General features: G+C 35.8%; 1 protein-coding gene across 1 annotated transcript; it reads right to left on the minus strand.

Moving 5' to 3' along the window:
• Positions 1 to 664: 664 nt before the first annotated feature.
• Positions 665 to 21,183, minus strand: slc33a2 (solute carrier family 33 member 2). The gene is made up of 5 exons (XM_066711155.1): positions 19,693 to 21,183; positions 12,349 to 12,496; positions 7,676 to 7,779; positions 4,934 to 5,043; positions 665 to 1,609 (listed from the first exon to the last, which is right to left on the minus strand). The coding sequence occupies exons 1-5, from the start codon at positions 20,372 to 20,374 to the stop codon at positions 1,436 to 1,438; spliced, it is 1,218 nt and encodes a 405-aa protein (XP_066567252.1). The 5' UTR covers positions 20,375 to 21,183; the 3' UTR covers positions 665 to 1,435.
• Positions 21,184 to 23,004: the final 1,821 nt, after the last annotated feature.

A 23,004-nucleotide genomic window follows, 5' to 3' on the forward strand; every position in this document is an offset into this window, starting at 1 on the left:
AAAAAGCAGAATTCTGGCTATTAAATATCTGTTTTTGGAGGAAAACATGTGGATGGGATGAGGTGGATGGGTTTGGGTTTGATATAATCCAGATCTAGAAGGTATAAATGTGTACAAAATAAAAAATGTCTTCTCTTTGCTATTAGGATGTGTAGCATTGTTTTTAGTGGTGATGTATCCTAATTTGTGTGGATATGGAAATACAAATTGCATTTTTCAACTCAAAAATAAATAACTGGTTGGGTTTGAAGTAGCAACCAGGAACCCAGCAAGTATTGTAGTGTGTATTTGATACCACAGTTTGTCTATCTGAACCACAGTAATCATGGTGAATGCTTCTGCTCTTGAGAATATCTTTAATAGCTATATAATTATAGGTCCTAAGTTATAATACTGATCTCACCAAAACACCTCATATTTAAATTTTATTTAAACTGACGCAATATACCTCATAATGAAACCAATATCCTGCATATATATGTACATAATTCCACCAAACAAAATAACAATAAGATACCACTGAGCAATCTTGCAGTTGGTTAAGACTCATATCAATTTTTTAATGACAACAAATATCTGATATGAAAATTGGTTTTAAAGCATGTGTGTGAATAAGTATAGTAAATATCCTGGGTACAGCAAATAAATCTCAAAGACATACTCAACAGTTTGAAAAATACTGGTCTTTAATGAGGGCCTGAGGGAAACAATTTATCAAAATGTATCAATGGTGTCTGATAATTCCAGACAGTAATCCATTATATACTTTTCATAGTTCACATAATATGTCAGCTAACAGTAAAGAAGAACACATGGTCACAGCATCCTGGATCAACAGGTCAACAGTGAAAAGTGCATTGTTACTCATTTACTGATCCCATCTTTTTTTATTATTCTTATCTGTTTTTTATCATGTGAAACACAAAACAAATTAAGCTCCACTTTATGACACTGATGTGAAAATGGTCCATCCTTTCTGTCTTTGTTGGTTCATTCAATGCTGTGTGGTGCTCGGGGGGCTTCAAGAAAATCAGTGCTTCTGAGGGACTCGTCTGTGCAAATGTAATGACTGGGAGGCATATAGTGAAGCTGTCATCACCCCTGTGACAATTGTCATGAAAACAACCTGACAAACACATCTGGAACATGACATTCAGCACTAAATCCTGCCTCTCCATATTTTCACCACACTTCTTTGTTTATTTATTACACTGCATGCTCAACTTGCTCTTTTCTCCTCCACCGAGCTCCACCGAGAGTAGATATAAAACGTGAAAATATGCACTGGGATGAAAACAGTGGGGAGGGGGACTATTCTCAACGGAATTCTGTTTTTGGTTTGTTTTGGGAAGAAAATTAACACCTTGTTGTTCTATGGACAACCCCCCACCCCCCAGAAAAACAGGAAACATTAACATTCTGATTGGGTGTCCACTCAACTCCCAGTCACCGGTGCTTTTAAGACATGCACTACAGCTGCAGCGGAGAGAATTAGAAAAAGAAAGAAACTGGCAGGGAATCCAATGCAGTCTACAACCCAGCCGACAAGGGCACTGAATGTGAGCTTTCCCAATACTTCCAAGGTTGCCAGGAAACTGTAGTGTGTTGCCTACAAATGAGAAACATTTAATATATGCATTAGCAGATTTATATGGTACAGAAAAGCCACCTGAGCGTACAATATGGAGTGATACACATTAGCCCAGTAGACAGTCACTGATAAAGTATGGATCAAGGTTTATTATTCTGCAATTCTTCTGCTTAAACTTTTCCTAGTGCACAATCAGACATAATTTAATGATTTCACTCTCAATTTGGAAAGCACATATTATTCACCAGGTGGGTGTATGTATTAAGACTTCTTCAAAGAGAAAAAATGTGACGGGTATCTGACTGGCAGTATCATGTAGGACTGTCGGGTGTTTCACTACTGGTGTTTGTAATGGCACTTTTTCCAAATAAGATGCATCCAATGCACTGTATTCTGCACAGGACATGGAAAAAACATCATACTAATCATCCATACAGTGAGGGAAAAAAGTATTTGATCCCCTGCTGATTTTGTATTTTTGCCCACTGACAAAGAAATGATCAGTCTATAATTTTAATGGTAGGTGTATTTTAACAGTGAGAGACAGAATAACAAAAACAAAATCCAGAAAAACAAATTTCAAAAAAGTTATAAATTGATTTGCATGTTAATGAGTGAAATAAGTATTTGATCCCCTATCAATCAGCAAGATTTCTGGCTCCCAGGTGTCTTTTATACAGGTAACGAGCTGAGATTAGGAGCACTCTCTTAAAGGCAGACACCTGTCCACAGAAGCAATCAATCAGATTCCAAACTCTCCACCATGGCCAAGACCAAAGAGCTGTCCAAGGATGTCAGGGACAAGATTGTAGACCTACACAAGGCTGGAATGGGCTACAAGATCATCGCCAAGCAGCTTGGTGAGAAGGTGACAACAGTTGGTGCGATTATTCGCGAATGGAAGAAACACAAAATAACTGTCAGTCTCCCTCGGTCTGGGGCTCCATGCAAGATCTCACCTCGTGGAGTTTCAATGATCATGAGAACGGTGAGGAATCAGCCCAGAACTACACGGGAGGATCTTGTTAATGATCTCAAGGCAGCTGGGACCATAGTCACCAAGAAAACAATTGGTAACATACTATGCCGTGAAGGACTGAAATCCTGCAGCTCCCGCAAGGTCCCCCTGCTCAAGAAAGCACATGTACAGGCCCGTCTGAAGTTTGCCAATGAACATCTGAATGATTCAGAGGAGAACTGGTTGAAAGTGTTGTGGTCAGATGAGACCAAAATCAAACTCTTTGGCATCAACTCAACTCGCCGTGTTTGGAGGAGGAGGAATGCTGCCTATGACCCCAAGAACACCATCCTCACTGTCAAACATGGAGGTGGAAACTTTATGCTTTGGGGGTGTTTTTCTGCTAAGGGGACAGGACAACTGCACCGCATCAAAGGGACGATGGACGGGGCCATGTACCGTCAAATCTTGAGTGAGAACCTCCTTCCCTCAGCCAGGGCATTGAAAATGGGTCGTGGATGGGTATTCCAGCATGAAAATGACCCAAAACACACAGCCAAGGCAATAAAGGAGTGGCTCAAGAAGAAGCACATTAAGGTCCTGGAGTGGCCTAGCCAGTCTCCAGACCTTAATCCCATAGAAAATCTGTGGAGGGAGCTGAAGGTTCGAGTTGCCAAACGTCACCCTCGAAACCTAAATGACTTGGAGAGGATCTGCAAAGAGGAGTGGGACAAAATCCCTCCTGAGATGTGTGCAAACCTGGTGGCCAACTACAAGAAACGTCTGACCTCTGTGATTGCCAACAAGGGTTTTGCCACCAAGTACTAAGTCGAAGGGGTCAAATACTTATTTCACTCATTAACATGCAAATCAATTTATAACTTTTTTGAAATGCGTTTTTCTGGATTTTTTGTGTTGTTATACTGTCTCTCACTGTTAAAATACACCTACCATTAAAATTATAGACTGATAATTTCTTTGTCAGTGGGCAAACATACAAAATCAGCAGGGGATCAAATACTTTTTTCCCTCACTGTATAACACTTTTAGCTTAAAATAATGTATACAAACCTCAAGTAAATGTGTTTAAGAGTAAATAGTCAAATATCTTTTAAAAGTGGCATTCTTCTGCATAGCTTATGGTAAAGTATGGGGTCATGCAATGAACTCTGTCTGTCATTCATTTAATTCACAACTGCACAACATCTGTACATTTTCCATGGATTTTTGCATCGTGATGTGGAGATGTGCATGCAGTAATACAAACAAAGGTAATTATGAATGTAGATTGTGGTATGAGACCACAGTTAACCTGATTATGGAGAGGTCTGGATCTTGTACATTATGATCCCAATTGAGAAAACTATTCAAGCAATAAACAACCAAAACAAAAAAATCTGCAACATAGCAACATATATAACACAGATAATAAGCAAATGAATGATCCTAAGCCTGATTACAAACACATTTGGGCAGCAGAGCAATATTCTTCTCATAATGATTTCTGTCTTATATAAGACCAGCATTTAAAAAAAAATAAGGAAAAACAGCACAGGTGTATCTGCTATGAATGAAACAGTAATGGCCATCTTAGGTAAACATGACCATTCCATAATTAAATACATAGAAAGCTACACAAGCAACCATTTACAATTATAAATCAGAAAACTGCAATACACCTCAAAAGAAAACTAATTAAATAAATGGTTTCAACGTCTCATGTTCCAAAAAACAAACACAGGAAACATCCCAATGTACTCATTTGTGTGGCTTCAAAAACAATGTGGATTTAGTACATTAGCATAAGTAATGTAACAAACAAGCAACATTTGTGGAGTGGACAGCATTTGTTGCTGTAATAAAGATACAAAGTAAGGAACTTGAAAGAGTTTTCTGAACCACCACAGATATTTTAGTGCAGAATGTTTAGACTGACCTCTTACGTTTTAAAGAACACTGTTCCTTCACACCTATCAATGGAAACCTATTGGAGATTTTAGTTATTCATCAGAACTGCTTGTACTGCAGGCTTTCCTTACAGCAGCTTGCTAGTTTTAAAAAAAGAGATAAAATACTATTTAATGAAAATGTACTCTATATGGTAAATACTAGACATTCATTATGTTGTGTTTTTTTTTTTTTTTAACTGTCAGAGCTGCTTTTGTTTGCTGTTTTTCAAACTGCAGAACCAGGTATGTCATTTCAGTCCATCTTTATAAAGTATGCCACTTAAGTGTATGACAGACAAGTTATTTAAGACATATTGATTAGGATTTTCTGATAATAACACTTTGATTCCCGCAATACCAAGAAGCCTATATTGTTCAAGGAAAGAAAGGTTATCTTTATCCCTAAAAGGTTTTAAAGATTGTACATTCTCTCACCTGTATTCTTTCATCAGCTTTCTGTGTGCAGTGCATCATAACAGTGAACGTGAGGGTGGTTATAAGGCCCCCAAGAAAATGTTGTGCACTTATACTCACTATAGCAGCACCTGATGAAGACAGAAGGCAGAAACATACAGTACAGAAATGTATACAGTTGAAGTCAAAAGAATACATATCCATCATGTGATTTGGTGATTTGTTTAGTTAAGTACATATATTTCATTAAGATGCGCTTATTGATCATATATTTTTAGAGTTTGTTGAATCTACAGGAAACTGTTTCTGCCATGCTTCATATGAAACCTTTAAAGCCCTTTAATTTTTGGAATTGAATGCCTATATTCAAACAGTGTATCTAGACAGCTGGAAACCCTTCTGCTGTAGAGATAAATGTAATTATTTAAATATTCAAACAACAGTAAAAACACTGAATAACTGAACCGCAGCTCAGACCCCAATAAAAACAACACTGCCTAGCAGGCAGAGATACTTATGCACTTTTGAAATGCAAGCAAGTAGTCAATGCTAGATAGTTTTAGTATTAGCCGACACTACTTTTTTTATTTTTTTTATTCTGTTTATTAAAATTCTTCTGTATACTCAGAATTATGGTACTTATGTAGTGTTTATTACATACAAAATGTACTTTTTTAAATTTCATTTTTAATTTAATTTTTCTGACAAAGTTTAACTTAAATTTAAAAAGGAACTACGCATCTCCCCAAAATTTAGTTGTGTCATTTCAATGTCATTTTCTATGGACAGAAATCTATGCATAACTTATCTGATGGTTTTTCAATATTAACTAAAAATGCACTGTTTGAGTAACGTGTAATGTAAATTGCATTTGGAAACCTAGTCCAGTCAAGTTTGGGCATATTGGAAAAGTAGGCTGCACCGACCTACATTCGCAGTACATGGAATAACTTCAGGCTACCAATATCTATGTACAGAATATTTAATCAAATTATAGCTGGGATGTTATTCTAACAATACGGGCTTCAGTTCCCCCGAAAACACACTTGTGACCAGTGCAATATAGTGCAAAATATATGTGTGATTCATTAGTTGATGAGCTGGTAGCTCAGAAGTATGTACAAGTCATGATTTAACAGGCACAACATAACCTGTGGAACATACCTCATGAAACTGATTGAAATTGCATTTTAACACCATTCAAAATCTGGGCAGCACAGACGTACAGTCTTTGCTGCTCTTATCAGGAAGAGCCTGCATGTCATTTATTGAAGACAGACCTCAAATAAAGTTAGAAACTTTGAAGACCCTGGAATCATATTACTGATGACTACATTTACAGAGGCATTCATTACAAACTATTAGTATGATTATTATTTTATTTCTTGATCACTTGATCTGCTTTGACAGAGTGACTTAGATACAGTATTGTGTGAGTTGTTGCTAGAATCTAAATCTGTTTAGTTCAAGTTCAAATAAATTGCCTTTTTCTTTCAAGCCTTATAAGACAACTAAGCTACTTTTGATTTTGTTTGTCTGCTGTGCCTTTGATGCTTTGATTGACCTATTCAAAGTGTAAACACCATCAGCTGTACATTTCTTATCCACCAGAGAATTTAAACTATTGGTTTTCAAAGATGCACATCAAAGCACTGCTTTAGAAATCCTGTTTAGAAAACAAAATGTATCACAGTACAACTTCGAAGCTCAAATAAATTGGATAATTTTTCTTGCTGTTCTTGTTACGTTGATTAAAGTATGTCTTCGAGTCAAATTAGGCATTTTCTTAGATTTAAGGTACCAAAACATCAGCATTGTTTTCTTGTTACAAATTATTATATTTTTTGTATGTGCTTATATTTTTAAGCCAGTACTTAAAGGAACAGTTAATCATAATCATATCATTGATCATATAGTGATTTATTTAATTGTATTAAAGTAGTAGATTATTCAGTCATTCCTTCCTGTTATACAATATGTCTTTCACAGGTTTTGTTGTTTTCCCATTGCTTTTTGAATAATTTAGTGATGGTATTTAGTTTTCCTTAACGGAAGGGTTCTCTATTATTTAAACACATATGTGAAATATAAAAGATGTCTCATCTGAAATAGATATAATATTAAAATAGCAGTATGGAATTCAGATTCTTTGTTCCTTTTGTCAGAAAGTATGCATATGCCATTCTCAGAAGGAGACGAAAACAAATAAAAAAAAAAAACAGACTTCCTGGATGTATGACTTCTAAATCAAAGGCAGAGATATCTAGCTTTTTGATAAAATAACAATTTTATACAATTTCCTTAGAAATGGGCAGTACTGAATCCTTGGGCCATGGCAGGTTTAATGAGAACCTTACACCTTCTAAAATTCATGTAAGCTATAAATTGGAAGCAGACATAAATGGAGTAATACTTCAACATTTACACATTGTATATTATCATTTGTAAAATCATGTAAACAATGGATAAACTTGTGCTTTATAACCTTAAACATCAGCAAACAAATTGTGCTTAGTGCATAACTTCAATAACTATGATTTACAGTGCCATAACTTAAACTTTGTTCTTACTTTTTTGTTCTTTTGTGCTCTTTGAGGAGTGGGTGTTGCTTTTTTTTTTGAAGAAAGGCTTATGTTTCTTTGAAGTAAATGTATTTAAGTAGAATATCAGGAAAAAAGAGAGATTATATAGAGATTTCAGAATGTATTTGAATTGTTTTATGGGTGTATACTTTCTCTATAAGATCTTCAAACATAGTCTTACCTTTCATTAGAAATGAATTGTTGTTGAATGCCAACACTAAAAATGTCTGGAAAGCCAAGCTGCCCAGTCTTAAAACAAAGGCAGCTGTCATCAAAGACAGCAGTCTGCAAAGGAAAAGAGAGATACAGCCTGTCAGAATACTAAAATATATCCCTTCAAAAGTACACACCAGGCAAACAAATGTTCAGAATGTAGTGTTATAAAACAAACAAATGAATGCACTAAACATTATCAGTAACTGAACATTTATTGATTTAAATGGATATGGATATTAACACATCACCATTAATGGTTAATTGGCAGCACTTATTTGGAAAGAAGTTATGACTATGGACACCGGCAACTACAGCTGGGGCACGGTGTGGAGCGGCGTGGGGACTGGAGGTCAGCCCACATCAACTCCCTGTAACTCAGGGCAGTGTAAAATAGCTTCACAAAACACATCTCTGGTGAAGTCACATGCTGGTGAGGGCAGACAACATGTCCGTAGTGGTGTATGTCAACCAATACAGAGGCCTTGAGATCTGGAGACATTGGTGACACAGGCTTGCAGGTATTGCCCTCTGTGATTCTTGAATGCAAAACATTGACAGTCAGCTGGGAGTCTTGTGTATCCCTTCCCAGCTGCTGTCACTCCTACCCTCCTTCCTGGAGAAGGTCAGGAGTCAACAAGTGACAGATCTCCTGGTTACTTCCTGGTGACCTCAGAGGACCCGAGTCTTGACCCTAGTGCAGCTCTTGCACAGTGAGCCATGGCAGATCCCCCTCAAGGACCACTAGAATTAATCACGTAGAACTATGTTGGCCAAACATTAGAAAAACCTGACACTATTGGCTACATGATGTTGTGCCAGTGTTTCACTGATCAGTAATATTACACTTGGCTCATGACATAGGTCCAACATGATGACTGATGTAAGGAGTAAATTGTTATAATATGTTGTTGGATGTGTAAGTAATTTTATAAAAACAAGAATGGCAATGGCTGCTCTCCAAAGAAATATGCCCCTTGAGTGGAGCTATACCCTACAAGTTGTGTGTGTGTTGCCACAAGGCGAGTGAGTCTCCCAATAAATACCCCTTAAAGAAACCATTATGAATGACCTTTGTTACAATATGTATATTGACATCATAGCTATATAGTTGCATAAAGAAAATGCTATGGAATGGCAGCACAGCACCATGCATTTCATGTGTGTATACATGAAATAAATACAGAAAATTATACAATAAGTATATTTATCAATTTAAATCTGTCACTTCTTTTTAAAGTTTACAACTCAAAGGTGATAGTATGTACTTTTAATCTATCACTACTAACATCCCTACCTTAAATGTAGTTAAATGAATTGCTAATTTCAGCCTCTTGATTTACATATGAAAGTGTAAAGGATAATGTGAAATAAATATGTGGCTACATGAACAATAAATCAAGATTATCAAGAGGCTTCAGTGTTTAAAGGTTCCCCAAAGCATTTTCTGATGACTATTTTAGTCTTTTAATGAACTCAGATGGCTTATCTGCCCATCTTGGCAACAAACCCCAGCTGTTGAGGCAAAGCACAAGATCTCCCAGCATCACTCTAGCTAATTGACTCCTTGGAAGAAGTTAAAGTACAGTATCCCCAGTGGGATGTGTTTGCAAGAAATCAATATCCCAACAAGATCTTCATGACAAGCTGATTAAGAGCAAAATAATTAATAGCCATCAAATGTTTTATTAACAGTTTGCTATTCTGCCACTCACTATCACAGTAAACACTGTCAATAAAACCAAATCAAGCCCTGGGGAGTTTAAAAAATCTTTCATATTTGTTTTCCATTTTTATGCACTGAGATTTAATATCCACAAGTGCAAATCTATGTCAAATGTAAAAAAAACTTGAGAAGTAGAGCTATGATCATATCCAAAATTATCTGACTTTCGAGGATTGTTAAGTAAATAAAATATTTTTCATAAGTTACTTGGCATTTACAGTAAGTGCATATAGGTAGAATATTATAGATACTAAATGGACCAACCAGTTGTAAAAATGTTGAAAAATACAAATTAAAGAAATGAATGTCTAGAAAGCATCTGATTGATACACCCAAGAAAAGTATCTGAAGTGTGGAATGTGTTCTTCATTATAGCCAGGATCTCCAACCCTAGCTAGGCTATTGCTGGCTCTAGCTGGGAGTTCCCAGGGGGCTGTGCACAGTTGGCCAAGTGCTGCTGGGATGGGGTGAGTAGATATTGTCTGGGCAAATCTTGAGATCATTGCTCACAAGCAACTCCCCATGGCTTCTTGGGTACCTGCAAGTTCATATTGTCTGTATTTCCAGCTACAAATCCTCTGATTGGTGTTAAAGTAGACTTTAGGCATTCTGGGCTTTTAGTGCAAAAAACAGTAGATAGCTTTGACAATGAACATTTCAGAGGACGCATGTCTTGTCCCACCACTTCCTGAAGAACTGTGGCTCGGGGAACCCAGGAAACATTATTTATTTAATACATTTCTCCTTAAGCCATATTTGGGGAATTTCAGGCTGCAACCAGTGACAGTTCTAGACCATTTCAGCTGGGGGGGGCCTGGCTGGGGCCAGTTGTAATGTTAGGGGGGCCATCAATTTCTCGGCAGTGCTGGAGTAGGGGGTGTTATGCTGACGGTGTTTGCCCGCAGTGCTTGCGGGGGGGTTGAGCTGACGGTGTTTTGTCTGCAGTGCTAGTTAGGGGGGTCATAGGAGGGGCAAGCTTGCTGTCACAGGGGCACTGGTCCCCCCTGGCTCCCCCTCAGAACCGCCCCTGGCTGCAACAAGGTATAATTTGTGATTAAAAATGGTTGAGAAGGGGGGGAAATAACTGGAGATTTAAAAAATGTATATATTGATAGATAGATAGTACTGTAGATAGATAGATGAGATGGATAGATGAGGAGAGAGTAGATTGAAACAAGTAGAAAAATGCTGGGGAGGCATTCATTCATCAGTGGACTTGCAAAGGTGATGTACACATAAAAAGTTGATTAAGATTCATAATTGAAATAATAGATACACATATACATATGTATCATAATGCAATTCACTATTAAGCCATACTACAGTTTTAATAAAAAAGAAGCATGCTTTATATAACAAGCTTAAAGCATTAAGCTCTCAATAAAGATCTTAAGGCCCAAACACTGTGACTTCCAAATATGAAATCCAATCCAAATTCAAGAGCTGCAAGCTAATCAAATGCTCATTGGGATTAAAGATCACTTTAATTATAGTGTCAGTGTAAATTATGTTTACTGTTCTTTGTACAAAATGTGGCACAAATTGTTTCTTGGTGCAGGACCATGATCAAGTCATATCACTAAAAACTGAGTCATGATATTATACAGAGGAAAAAGTGATTCAGTTGGGGTAAATGACTCATGTGTTTAAATGCTAGTATATATGCTAATAATAAAAAAATCCCTATCCTGCTTTTCTGAATAGTTTATACCAAATATCATGGGTTAGTTTTCTACAGTGGTTCCCTAGCTTATGTATGCGTTCTTTTCCAGTGCTTCCCTTTAAAAATATATATTTTTTTACTTTTATACAGACAATGAAGAGGAAGAAACAGTAGGGGGAAAGGGTCTTTACAGCGTATCAGATGTGTAAGTGTGAGATAAGATGCTATTGGGTTACAGATTAAGATTGTTGTATTAGAGGTCAGTTTTTGGCTGGTCAAGCATTTCAGATTGTGCTGGATAACTGTCCAAATTAGCTTTTAACAGCACGAAACTGAAGCAAATGAGAGAATGAATAGGAAATTCAATCTCATACACAAGGAAGTTAAGGTGAATGCACATGGTGTCAGGTAAATGTTACCATGCGTGTGAAATTTTACATTCCTCCTTTAGAGTCCTTTAAAAATAACAGTACATTCTGTCTCCTTTTAACTGTTGTGTGTGATTATTTGTAGAGTATCATTTTACTGGAGAACACGAACCATACTAGAATTTTGTTATATTGTACACAATTTACATCTGAAAAAGAACAAAATAAGTAATTCTCGATTTCTTGCAAGATTAACGTGATCCTTGCCACAGATTTAAGATATCTATAAAATGTAATGAACTGCAGCTCTCCAATACCAGGAGCACTTAACAAACAAAGCTACATATCATGCACTTAGGTAGATGGGGGGGTTCAATTTGTTTAATCGGTCTAATGTAAAGACTTGAGTCCCAAAGGGTATCAATGAGTAAAATACCAGTATACAATGCTGCAAAATGTAAAAGGAAATATGACATTTCAATTCACTAATGCAAGCAACACAAAGATGCTGCTCTAATCATCCAGAAGACATCCAGGATTTTCAATTTTTTTGCCATTCTTACAAATCAGCAAGACTTCTAATAGCAAAATAAACAAGCTTATACTTCTAATGTATTTGAAGAAATAGCCTAGATGCCAGGTGTGTTGAGAACCAGAACCTACAACATTCAGTTGGAAAAAATAATAATATAGTCATTTCATGAAATTTCAGTACACAGTACTTTATACAACTCCAATCCTTGTAGGTCACCCTGTATAAAGACATCTGCAAAATGAATAAATAATAAATCATCATCATCATCGGCATCATCATAAAAACAACACATAGCATTTGAACTTGGGGGCAACAAGTAACAGAATCACAGCTAGAGATAAACAGTTACCTGTATCTTGAAATAAGCAGGCCACCAATTGAAGAGCCAAAGATAGAGAATCCCATTGCCACAATGCCATTCCAGATGCCCAGCTCTTGACCAGACATTTGATGATCCAGCAAAAACAGGGGAAACATGCTTATAGCACCTTGTTCTCCTATAAATGAAAATTATAGTTATAAAAATATAATTAATAAAAATCAACAAAACTACAAATCCAACTTTTCTTCACCAAACTAAATTATAATAAGACCCACAGTTATAAGCAATACATTTTAATGTATTTATTTTGATTAATACAGTTATATGAATAGATTTAAAATTAGGTATAAATACATTAACATGGGGTTACACCAGTGGGCCTGACGTACCCACACGATTGTCAAGTGTACAAAATATTGGATTCTGCCAAATGATGACACATGAGTATTAATCAGAGAATAGCTTACAACTAAGGTAGAGAGAGAGAGAGAGTAGCTGAGACAGGTTTAAATGTCAATCACACTGAAAACCAATCAAACCTGACCAAATAAGCCCTATAATGTCTTCAACATTTAGCACATAAATGTAGTTATAAATCAAAAACAGACCAGCTGTTTATTAGTCATAGTATTAGCAGCATAGTTCTGCCAAACAGCTAAAGGTTGGGTAAAATTCCACTGCAGAACACCCCATTCATTAACTTGACATGTTTAATATGAATTTAACACAAAGGGAGAAAAGTGAGAAAGAAGCATAATGGTGTCAGTGAAAAGTATGCAGTTCAAGGACTTCTCCTGAGCCATTCGTTTCTATCAAATTAGAGAACACATCAAGTTTGAAAATGTCATTATGAAATTCCATGACAGATGATTTTATATTTTCTTCTGGTCATGCACATAGTCACTCAGACCACTCAGTTGATAAAACAGAACAACATGTTAGTGGACAATAAGCTTGAACTCAATGCCTTATACATTTGTTCAGTGATACAATAACATGGCCTACCACATACATTTTTGTACAGTTTTTTTTTTGTGTAGTTATTTCTATATTGTAAAATGGAAAAACTATGTAGTGTAGTGCTAAAACGCATTTAAATGTGTGTGTGTATATATATATATATATATATATATATATATACACACACATACATGCATACATACATACATAGAGAGAGAGAGAGAGAGAGAGAGAGAGAGAGGGAATAAAACATTTAAATTAAATATACACCAATCTGTACATTTAACTAATCTTATTTATAAGGTTTGGTTTGGTGCAATAGATTTCCAATTCCTGTTCTTATATTGGTTTCCTGATATGTTCCTTACAATGTTCTAACATATCTGAAATTATAATAATTATTTATGTGACAAACAACATTACTACAGTTTGGATTGTGGCAAGAATGAAAAGGCCCAGTAGCTGATTTTAAGATAACAAAGGGACTTTTGTAGTTTGTTAGGGAACAACATTAAAAATGCACTAAAATAGACGGTAGGATACTTCTCTAATACAGCACACTAACATTACCGAGTCAGTTTTTGTCTTAAGACAAGTACTAGAGCATATAATATAGCAAGCAAAAGCGACTATATTACAACAAATTATCTAAAATCATTGGCAATGAAAATATTAATAGCACCCCCTAAATGATTACTGGCAAAACAGACAATATTCCCTGAATTTAAGACTGATTAAAACAATTAAAATAAAAAATAAAAACATTTCTGACAAAAGAAAAAGGCACTGCAGGGGTTGGGCTTGCCTTCTGATTGTCACGATTTGAAAATAAGAAGAAAACTTAGCTTGATTTGCTACAGTATTTTAAGCAAATTATTTTAAAGGAGATTGCAAACAAAACACTGATTATTTTATTCTATAAATACTCTTAGTGCAACAATTGTCTATGGATGAGTGCATTTCAGCTGGGTGATTAAGCTACAGCATAGACTGTGTGTGTCTGACCCAGACTGAGGTCAACAAGGACACTCCTGTCACGGTATAAAGACCTTAAATCTCCATAGAAAACCCTATTGGCACAGTCAAAGACAGACATGTAAAATGTAAAGCTTATGTTTTTAACATGTTGTGATTAATATTACATTTAATTATGTATTTTTGTGCATTTTACACTTTTCAGTACTAGATGTAAGCTTGTAACCCAGCACAAAAAGAACACACATCATCCACACATTGATTTATAAAATGTATAATTTCTCATTTTGGATTTTTAACATAATTACATGTTAGAGTAGCAAAATCAGACTCATTTAAAACTATTTGGTGGTGCCAACTTCATATTCCCATTGGGGATTTTTGGGGGCCTTTGTAGATCAAATGAACAGTGATGCTTTCTTATACTAATTCACTTATTTTCTGTTTATTTTTGGTGCAAACTACTTGTGTTTAAAGATATAAATGTCAGTTACTATATAGGTTGTAAACATACACATTCCCTGGTAGGACTGCCTGTGATAACATAAAACACAATCTCCAATTCTTTCCCCATGGAAAAAAAGAAAGTCACACAACATAACAAAAGGAATCTCCTTAGCTCTAAAACCAAAATAATATAGCCTAGTAGGTACTATTAATCACACAAACCCACTATTAACCACTCAAAGTATCACTTAAATTGCTCTAAAGCATTAAGGAGGCATTGTTGTTTTTTTTAAAATAAATTCACAAACATCTTCCATTTCTTATTTTGTAAGGATAATTCCATTTTCACTGTGTATTTTTACACAATATTGGGATTTTAAACCATCAAATAAATGCTTTAAAATGACAGCCTTGACAGCCAGTTATCAGTGAACAAAGCTCAATCTTCTCTAAACCTAATTGGCTAAGACAATATCAGAGGTATATAATTTCTGATATACACCATTAGAATGTGTGGAATCACTTTATATTAAGATAATTCAACAAATATCATTTTGCCAGATTTAACTATGAAAATGTCCCCCTGGCATAATTTTAATCTCATCAATATGTCATTTGATAAATAGGCTTGCAAAAACTTCACAGCCCGCAATACATTTAACACTGAGGATGTATCAGTTACTAGTAATAATGCAAGACATGGGACTTTTTCAAAACAGCAACTGGCACCAACAGAATAATTACCAGAAAATAAACAAAATAAGGCTTCAGTGTTTTCTGAAATTGGTTAAACAAATCATTTTGAGAGAAACATTGTGTGTGTGTGTGTGTGTGTGTATATATATATATATATATATATATATATATATATATATATGTGTGTGTGTGTGTGTGTTTGTATTTTACACAGCATTTATGGATACAGAAGTCTTATCAGCAAAGACAATATTAGATTTGTTTAGAAGCTGGAATAAAGACAATTCCTACAAGCCTTATAGCAGACAAATGTAACTGGGACCTAGGATTTTCATATGGACAAAAATTGTAAAAATACCATCCTGCCATCACTCTATATTATATGTGTGTGTGTGTGTGTGTGTGGTTTGCTCATAGATCTGATGACACCAGGGTTTAATCCTTGCCCACTCCCCTATACTCACAAACCCATCTGGACAGCTTGGACAGTTATAACCAATGATGGAGAAACAGTTGGGAGTGGTGATGCTGAAACACACATCTTTTTAATGTTGTAGACCCCATTCCACTGCTTCAAACACACTTGTCTGTTTAATGTAATAAAACATCTTCCTCCACTTCCCCTCCAAAGCTACCAAATATGATCTTATTTATTTATTTAATTATGTATGCATTGATATGATGTGCAATTTTTAATAGTTTTTAATTTATTTTAGTGTTGAGAAAGAAAGCTCTTTTAATGAAGTGTAATATGTGGGAAGTATAAGTCTGCTGAACAAACCAAACAAATTGTGCAATCCTAAAACTGCTTTAAATCATAGTATTACCTACTTAAGACTCCACATTATGTGACAATATATGGTATTAAAATGAATTAATCCACTTGGTCTGTGTTGTGTTCTGTCTCTCTTTAGCTCAGCAGAATATTCACTTCAGTGCAAAGATTCAAAGATCAGCACTAAAGCCCTTTCTTACTCGTGGATACAAGTACCATACATTATGAAATTCAGCTCTGGAAAAAATTAAGAGACCACTGCAATTTCTTTCTTAAATCAACATCTCTACATGTATGGAGGCCATTCCATTCCATTCATATTTTTATTTTGAATTTGGGAGAAATGTTCATTTTACCCAAACACATACCTATAAATAGTAAAACCAGAGAAACTGATAATTTTGCAGTGGTCTCTTAATTTTTTCCAGAGCTGTATACTGGCTGCCATGTGGTGACTATTAATTAATTCATTCACTTATAATTCCCTGCAGTCCACTTCAGTCCTCCTAGAAAATATTTGCTTCTCGCCAGTGACTCCTGCTGTGAAGGGAGGAGGAGAAGCCAAAGCCTCCCTAGTGAGCCATGCCTTTCGCCAAATACCGTCTCAGCCACCTGTGCCATTCCCAGCAAAAGCTTGTCTGCTGGAGCTTTGGGAAGATTTCCCACTCACACACAAGGGCTGTAGGGTCCCTCTGCACAATCCAGACATGGAAGCTGACCAGACATCAATATGACCTTTCAATGCACAGGGGTCACTATGGGCGTCCTCACTGGTTAAGCGGGGAGATTACAGTTGCTTGCTGATTTTAATTACACTACAGGAGCAAGGGGGAGGGAAGCAAGGCTCTCTCTCTCTCTCTCTCTCTCTATATATATATATATATATATATATATATATATATATATATATATATATATATATATATAGAGAGAGAGAGAGAGAGAGAGAGAGAGAGAGCCTTGCTTCCCTCCCCCTTGCTCCTGTAGTGTATAGTGTATATATATATATATATATATATATATAGAGAGAGAGAGAGAGAGAGAGAGAGAGAGAGAGAGAGAGAGAGAGAGGATTCTGTTTGTTAATAATTGTTATTATTTGTATTATTTTCCCAAAACAAAATATTTCAGAATGAGTGATCACCCAGTGCAGTGAGGTCCCCCAGACAGATTATACCAGTACGCTATTTTTATGTTCTGTCTGGTGTTGTGGTAATTGCGGTTTATCGGATTACTGTGGCATGCCACCTCTTAAAGCACACTGATGCTGCAAAAGAAACCTGCACTCCTATATTCTAGTTACCATATAAATGTGACAGACACAAAGAAACTGTAATCCTCATATAATCCCCTTCTGGTGCAAAACTGAATTTTAATATTAATTCACCAGTTCAATATGGTCTGATCTAATATTTATAATATGCAGAGTGTATATATCTTATCTATCTATCTACCTATAAGCATTTATAGATAGAGAGAGACAGAGAGACAGAGCGAGAGAGATTCTGTTGACTTGGCTGTAGTAGCTATCTATCAAATTTATACGGACCTTGTCCATGAACCTTTTCCACTCAATGAACTTTCTCTTCAAACTGAAAAATAATAATAATATTGAAATGTCAACAGCTACACCTTGTGGACAAATAATATTCTGTGGTCATATTCCCACATTTAGATATTGTACTAATGAGGAACACAACAATATAATAACAGAAATACATTTTTCTAGTATGACCTAAGATGTTAATATGATCTAATATTTTACTAACAACTATAGTTGTTGCTTTCTTTTTTTTATGCCCTATTAGGACGATATATTATTAAACCATTCCTTCAATCAGGGAATCATCAGTGTTCACCAAAATTCAATAGAACATAGTTTAAAATTCCGTACTGAACAACATTAACATAGAACAAGACACACGTCACATTCAAAAAAACATTTTATACATTTATATATATGTAAAAAAAAAACTAAGATTATTAGTATTATATCAACAGTAGCCTATATCAGTTATAATTTGTTAGGCATATATTTCTAAATACACAAGAAACAAGAAGATGAGAGGATGTTGGGAAAGAAAAATTCATCTGACCACAAAGCTAAACATTTCTCTCTATATTATTACTATAGATCATCTTTGTACAATCGAAAGTTATATTGTGGTCATAAACAAGGGTTACTGCAAGCTTCCATATGTATTTGTCTCAGGTTCTACGATGTGTAGAGCATTAGATCTCATGAACATATTTAAAGTGTACAAGCATAGGATTACAGAGCAGGGTGATTATATATATATTTCAAAAAATGGTTTTCACTACCTAAAAGAAAGCAAGCCAGTGAAAATATACAGAGAACTGACCTGACTAAACAGAAATCTACATTTTGTTCAAACGCCTATTTTTTTTGCCTCCTACAAAGTAGCAACTTGACAGCAGAATATCCAGTCTTAGGGCCAGATTAAAGAAAAACTTTGAACTCCTGGTTAAAATAAAACTACAGAACTGTACTGTGCGGCTTCATTTTTAGTAATATGCCACTTTCTTCTAATCATAAATGTAATCGCTATGATGAACAGGTTTGTAGTTTGCTATTACCGGGTGGGTCAAAGTTTTGATTTAATCTGGCCCTTAGTGTAAAGGGATTGTGCCAGTTTCAATATATAGAGCAAATTATTACAATGTATATAAATCTGAATGTTTCATACAACCACTGTATAATACATTAATTTAAGCAAGACATATATGGATTTATCCTGTATAATTTACAGCTTAGTACAAACAACCTACATGACACGTCACATAATGTATTCTATCATCATATGGGGTGGGCCTACACTGATATGGAGATTTCTTGCCATTCTAAATGTGTCATATGAGACACCCAGAATGTTTTCTCTTTTCTTTGCAACAACACAGAATCACTGTAGCATTGCCGACCACTTTCGGTCTGAAGATTGTCTAACACGGGCATGTTGGCATGTTGATTGATTTGTTATTTAGAATAAAGACCATTGTGTTGTTTCATACAGGACAGTCAAAGGGCACACCCTATGTTATCTCCGACTCCAATCAAAAATGTGAACTGACAAGGGTTTCAGCTTGAAGAGGAAATTCATTGAATAGAAAAGGTCCATCCACAGGATTCAGGAAAATGTGTGTAAATTTTGTAAGTTTGACAACAGTATTTAATCTACAACTGAACAAATTATACAGTGGAAACAGTACCCAAGACAAATTAAGAGGTTTTGAAATCTTAGGCCCTTTCATATCTAAATACAAGCTAAATAAGGAAAAGACAACCAAGTATTGTATTAATCAATAAAATCAATTCAATTAAGTGTAGCATATACAGTGGATTTCAATTACTTCATCTATATAATAACAGAGTGCATTGTACTCCTGCATTTTCTTGCCAAAACCAGATTTACACTTCATGAGGTTACCACATGTCTGTCTAGCATAAATCCTACTGTATGTATATGCAATATGACTGTTTGACAGATGTGTATACTTACCCAGTTTGTAAATGAGAACAAAAACGAGAGTCCACTGTGTGTCAGGCACATTCAAAAGTTCTTGTAATATGTCCCAGGGGTTGAAACTTTCATGTTGTCCTTTCTTCCTGTCACTTTGAATTTTAAAGAGTCCTTTAAGTACTGGTGTTCCCCAGGTGTGCAGGGTCACAACACAGTAAACAGTGCCCAGCAAGACGAAGAGGGAGCTCCAGCCAACCACGTCCATTACGACAAGAAGGCCCCCCCCTGCCAACACTGAGCCAATCTTATACCCCACAACTTGCACTGTGTTCCCATAACCCACTTCCTCATCTCTTAGAAGCTGGACTGCAATACCATCAACTGCAATGTCCTGCACTGATGCCAGGAAGTTCATTGTCAATAAAACTAGGGCTACAGCTGTGAAGTTGGCATCTGGAGAAAGCAAAGCACTGACTAAGCAGGTCAGTGCCAATCCTGACATGCTTACCAGGAGCCATTTCTTCTTTGTAAATAGCTGGTCCACAAAAGGAGCCCAGATCACTTTGAGGATCCATGGAAAGTAGAGGGCTTTAGTCAAACTAATTTTGGTCAATGAAAGTCCTGATGTTCGGAGGTAAATGGGCAGTAACGAGGACTGAAGTCCATAAGGTATACCTTGTACAAAGTACAGGAGGCCCAGGAAAAACAATTTGGAATTCATTGAGCTCTGATAGCATCAGCTCATAATGAATGTATATAATTAGAGAAGCAATTATTTCAAAACAGGTGAATACACAAATAACTAATCTAAAGTGTGCAATTGCGGTGCAGCTTAAGGCATGGCCCTTAATATATATTACTGTATTTCCTCGTTAAGTTAGTTCGACTCAATAACAATACATAGTCTATGCAACTAAGCATAATTTTTAATTGTGACTTTAGTAGCAGCTGCTGTTTAAATGTCTATATACCTGTTCGTGTGATGCGGTCTCAGAAAGGCTTATTAAAATGAATGTAACTATTTAATTGCAATGTGTACTGCATAGATAAACAACGTGTTTGGAGACGTGTACATTTTAGATTAAATCATGTTCCATGTCACAAATGATACAATGTTGTGCAGAAACCTCGGCTGCCATTGGCATCTGCCTGTTCAAAACTTGGGTTTTAAAAACGACCCTGTATTTATTTAATGCCAATCGTTATGTTCAACGGAATTAATATGCCACCACTTCGATTAAGTAACAGGCAGGAGTTACTTACTGAGAAACAGTCTAGGACTAGATAGAATAGGATATATAAGTGCTAGGAAGCTGCGTATTTAAATTACATCCGCAAACACTAGAGTAAGTAAGTAGTAGTATTTAAAACCACGATATCTGACATTGCAATTTGGACGTGATCTGTTCTGGATGAAATGCAATATCTATAGGTAATGCTTCCAATACACACAATACGACACACAACAGACAACAAAAGCACTCAACTTGCATACGGAAGGGTTGGCTTGGCTCCTTTAAATTTCGTCATTTCCTTTGTGAGATGGACAAAGAGAAGCAGCAGTGCATTGTGGTATTTAGAGTTCAAACAAGCTGCAGCGCCACCATCTGCTGGAAGGTTAGTGATTGGAAACGCAATTTGTCACTTTGTTACGAAAGCACACAACACATTTTCAGGCTGGTTAAGGTGGTGTGAATTTGAAAATGAAATGGTTCAATAATTTCATGGAAAGGCAACAGCAATATTTCATAGATTTGGATAATAATTGCAGCTATGATTAAACCTGCATACTTAAAAACTGAACAATTATACTTTTCAACTACTTTTCATGTGTTTAGTGTTTATTTTAAATATAACTATTATCATTTGGTTTTTGATGTTAGACTATGGTTAATTGTATAAATTGGATTTAGTTAATTGGATGTAATGCTCATTTTAAGAGTTTGCAATTAATGTTTCGACATTATTAAACTTGTGAAGCATGCGTTAGGCCTAGTTGTCACACTTGCTCCACACTGCATACTTCCTGTCCCTGCTGAAACTATTAAACCCCCCAGAAAAAGTTTTCCATATCTTCAAGTGCTCACTACTCCACCCCTGAATGAACTCTGTAAACACACTTTAATTAATTCCATCATTGCAAGAGTTTAAGGATGATTTTAGTGAGGGTTTAGTAAATAAAACAAGACACACCCAAGACATTTTATTAAGTAAATGTTTAAAACAGTGGTTACCAAACCGGTCCTGGGGGATCACCTACCCTGCTGGTTTTTGTTCCAACCAAGCTCTCAATTTCTTAATTGAAGTAACAATCTGCTTAGATTTTACTTTGTAAATTGTGTAAGAAAACGTTTCTTCAATACGTTTTTTAATATAATTCTATACTTAACTTAAAACCCCTACTGTTCCAAATAATTAAAAGTCTCTGATTTAGGAAATTATTAGTTCAATGAAGGGTTCAATTAAGTAATTGAGAGCTCGGTTGGAACAAAAACCAGCAGGGTAGGGGGTCCCCCAGAACCAGTTTGGGAACCACTGGTTTAAAACATTAGACTCCTGTGATGGGAAAGTACCACAGTAAAAAAAACTCAGACACAGAGTATAATAAATAGTTTCACTTAAACCATACAAATATCAGTAAACTCTTGCTTGCGCTGAGCTGCAGCACAAATCCTCTTTTCATCAGTGTACACATTTTATTGTGTTGCATCAGCTCATAGGCTTTTTTATCCAGGCTGCAGCACTATTAAGATGATCAATACATTTAAATCAGCAGAGTAATACAATCCCAATTCCAGGGAGATATTTTTCAGCTTTACAGCTGTAACATTACAACTGTGAATCAGTGCTGAAATATCATGCAAAAAAACATAATTTGCAATACATTAATATAACTATTCAACATCTGAAATTAAGATCGAACACATTTTTCCTGAAAATGTCACTGCAAACCCTTAAATGGCTAGACTGGTTTGCAAAATGCACTATGTAGGAGTTGGGCTGGGCTTATATGAACAATATATATAAAAATAAAAAGTGAGTCAGAGGGATATAACCACAATGTGGTGGTTGCTATGACAGCTTGCAGTGTTATTTCCTTTAGAAACTAAATTGCTTACAGACAAAAAGTACAAGCTTTGCTAATTCAAAGCTCAGTATGCTGCAGGATCATGTACAGCATAACATTTGTTCAAATTAGGGATGAGCAGCAGCTGAATATAATGTTGAAACTTAAAGGCAATAAAGTAGGGCTCTGCACAACAATAGTGTATGAAATGTTAGTCAAAAGCAAGTCCCTGAACTTGAGAAGTCATGTCATATTGGCAGTAATTCCAAGTTCTTGTAGGATCC

The sequence above is a fragment of the Amia ocellicauda genome, chromosome 8 (assembly GCF_036373705.1).
Source record: "Amia ocellicauda isolate fAmiCal2 chromosome 8, fAmiCal2.hap1, whole genome shotgun sequence".
Lineage (NCBI taxonomy): Eukaryota > Metazoa > Chordata > Actinopteri > Amiiformes > Amiidae > Amia > Amia ocellicauda.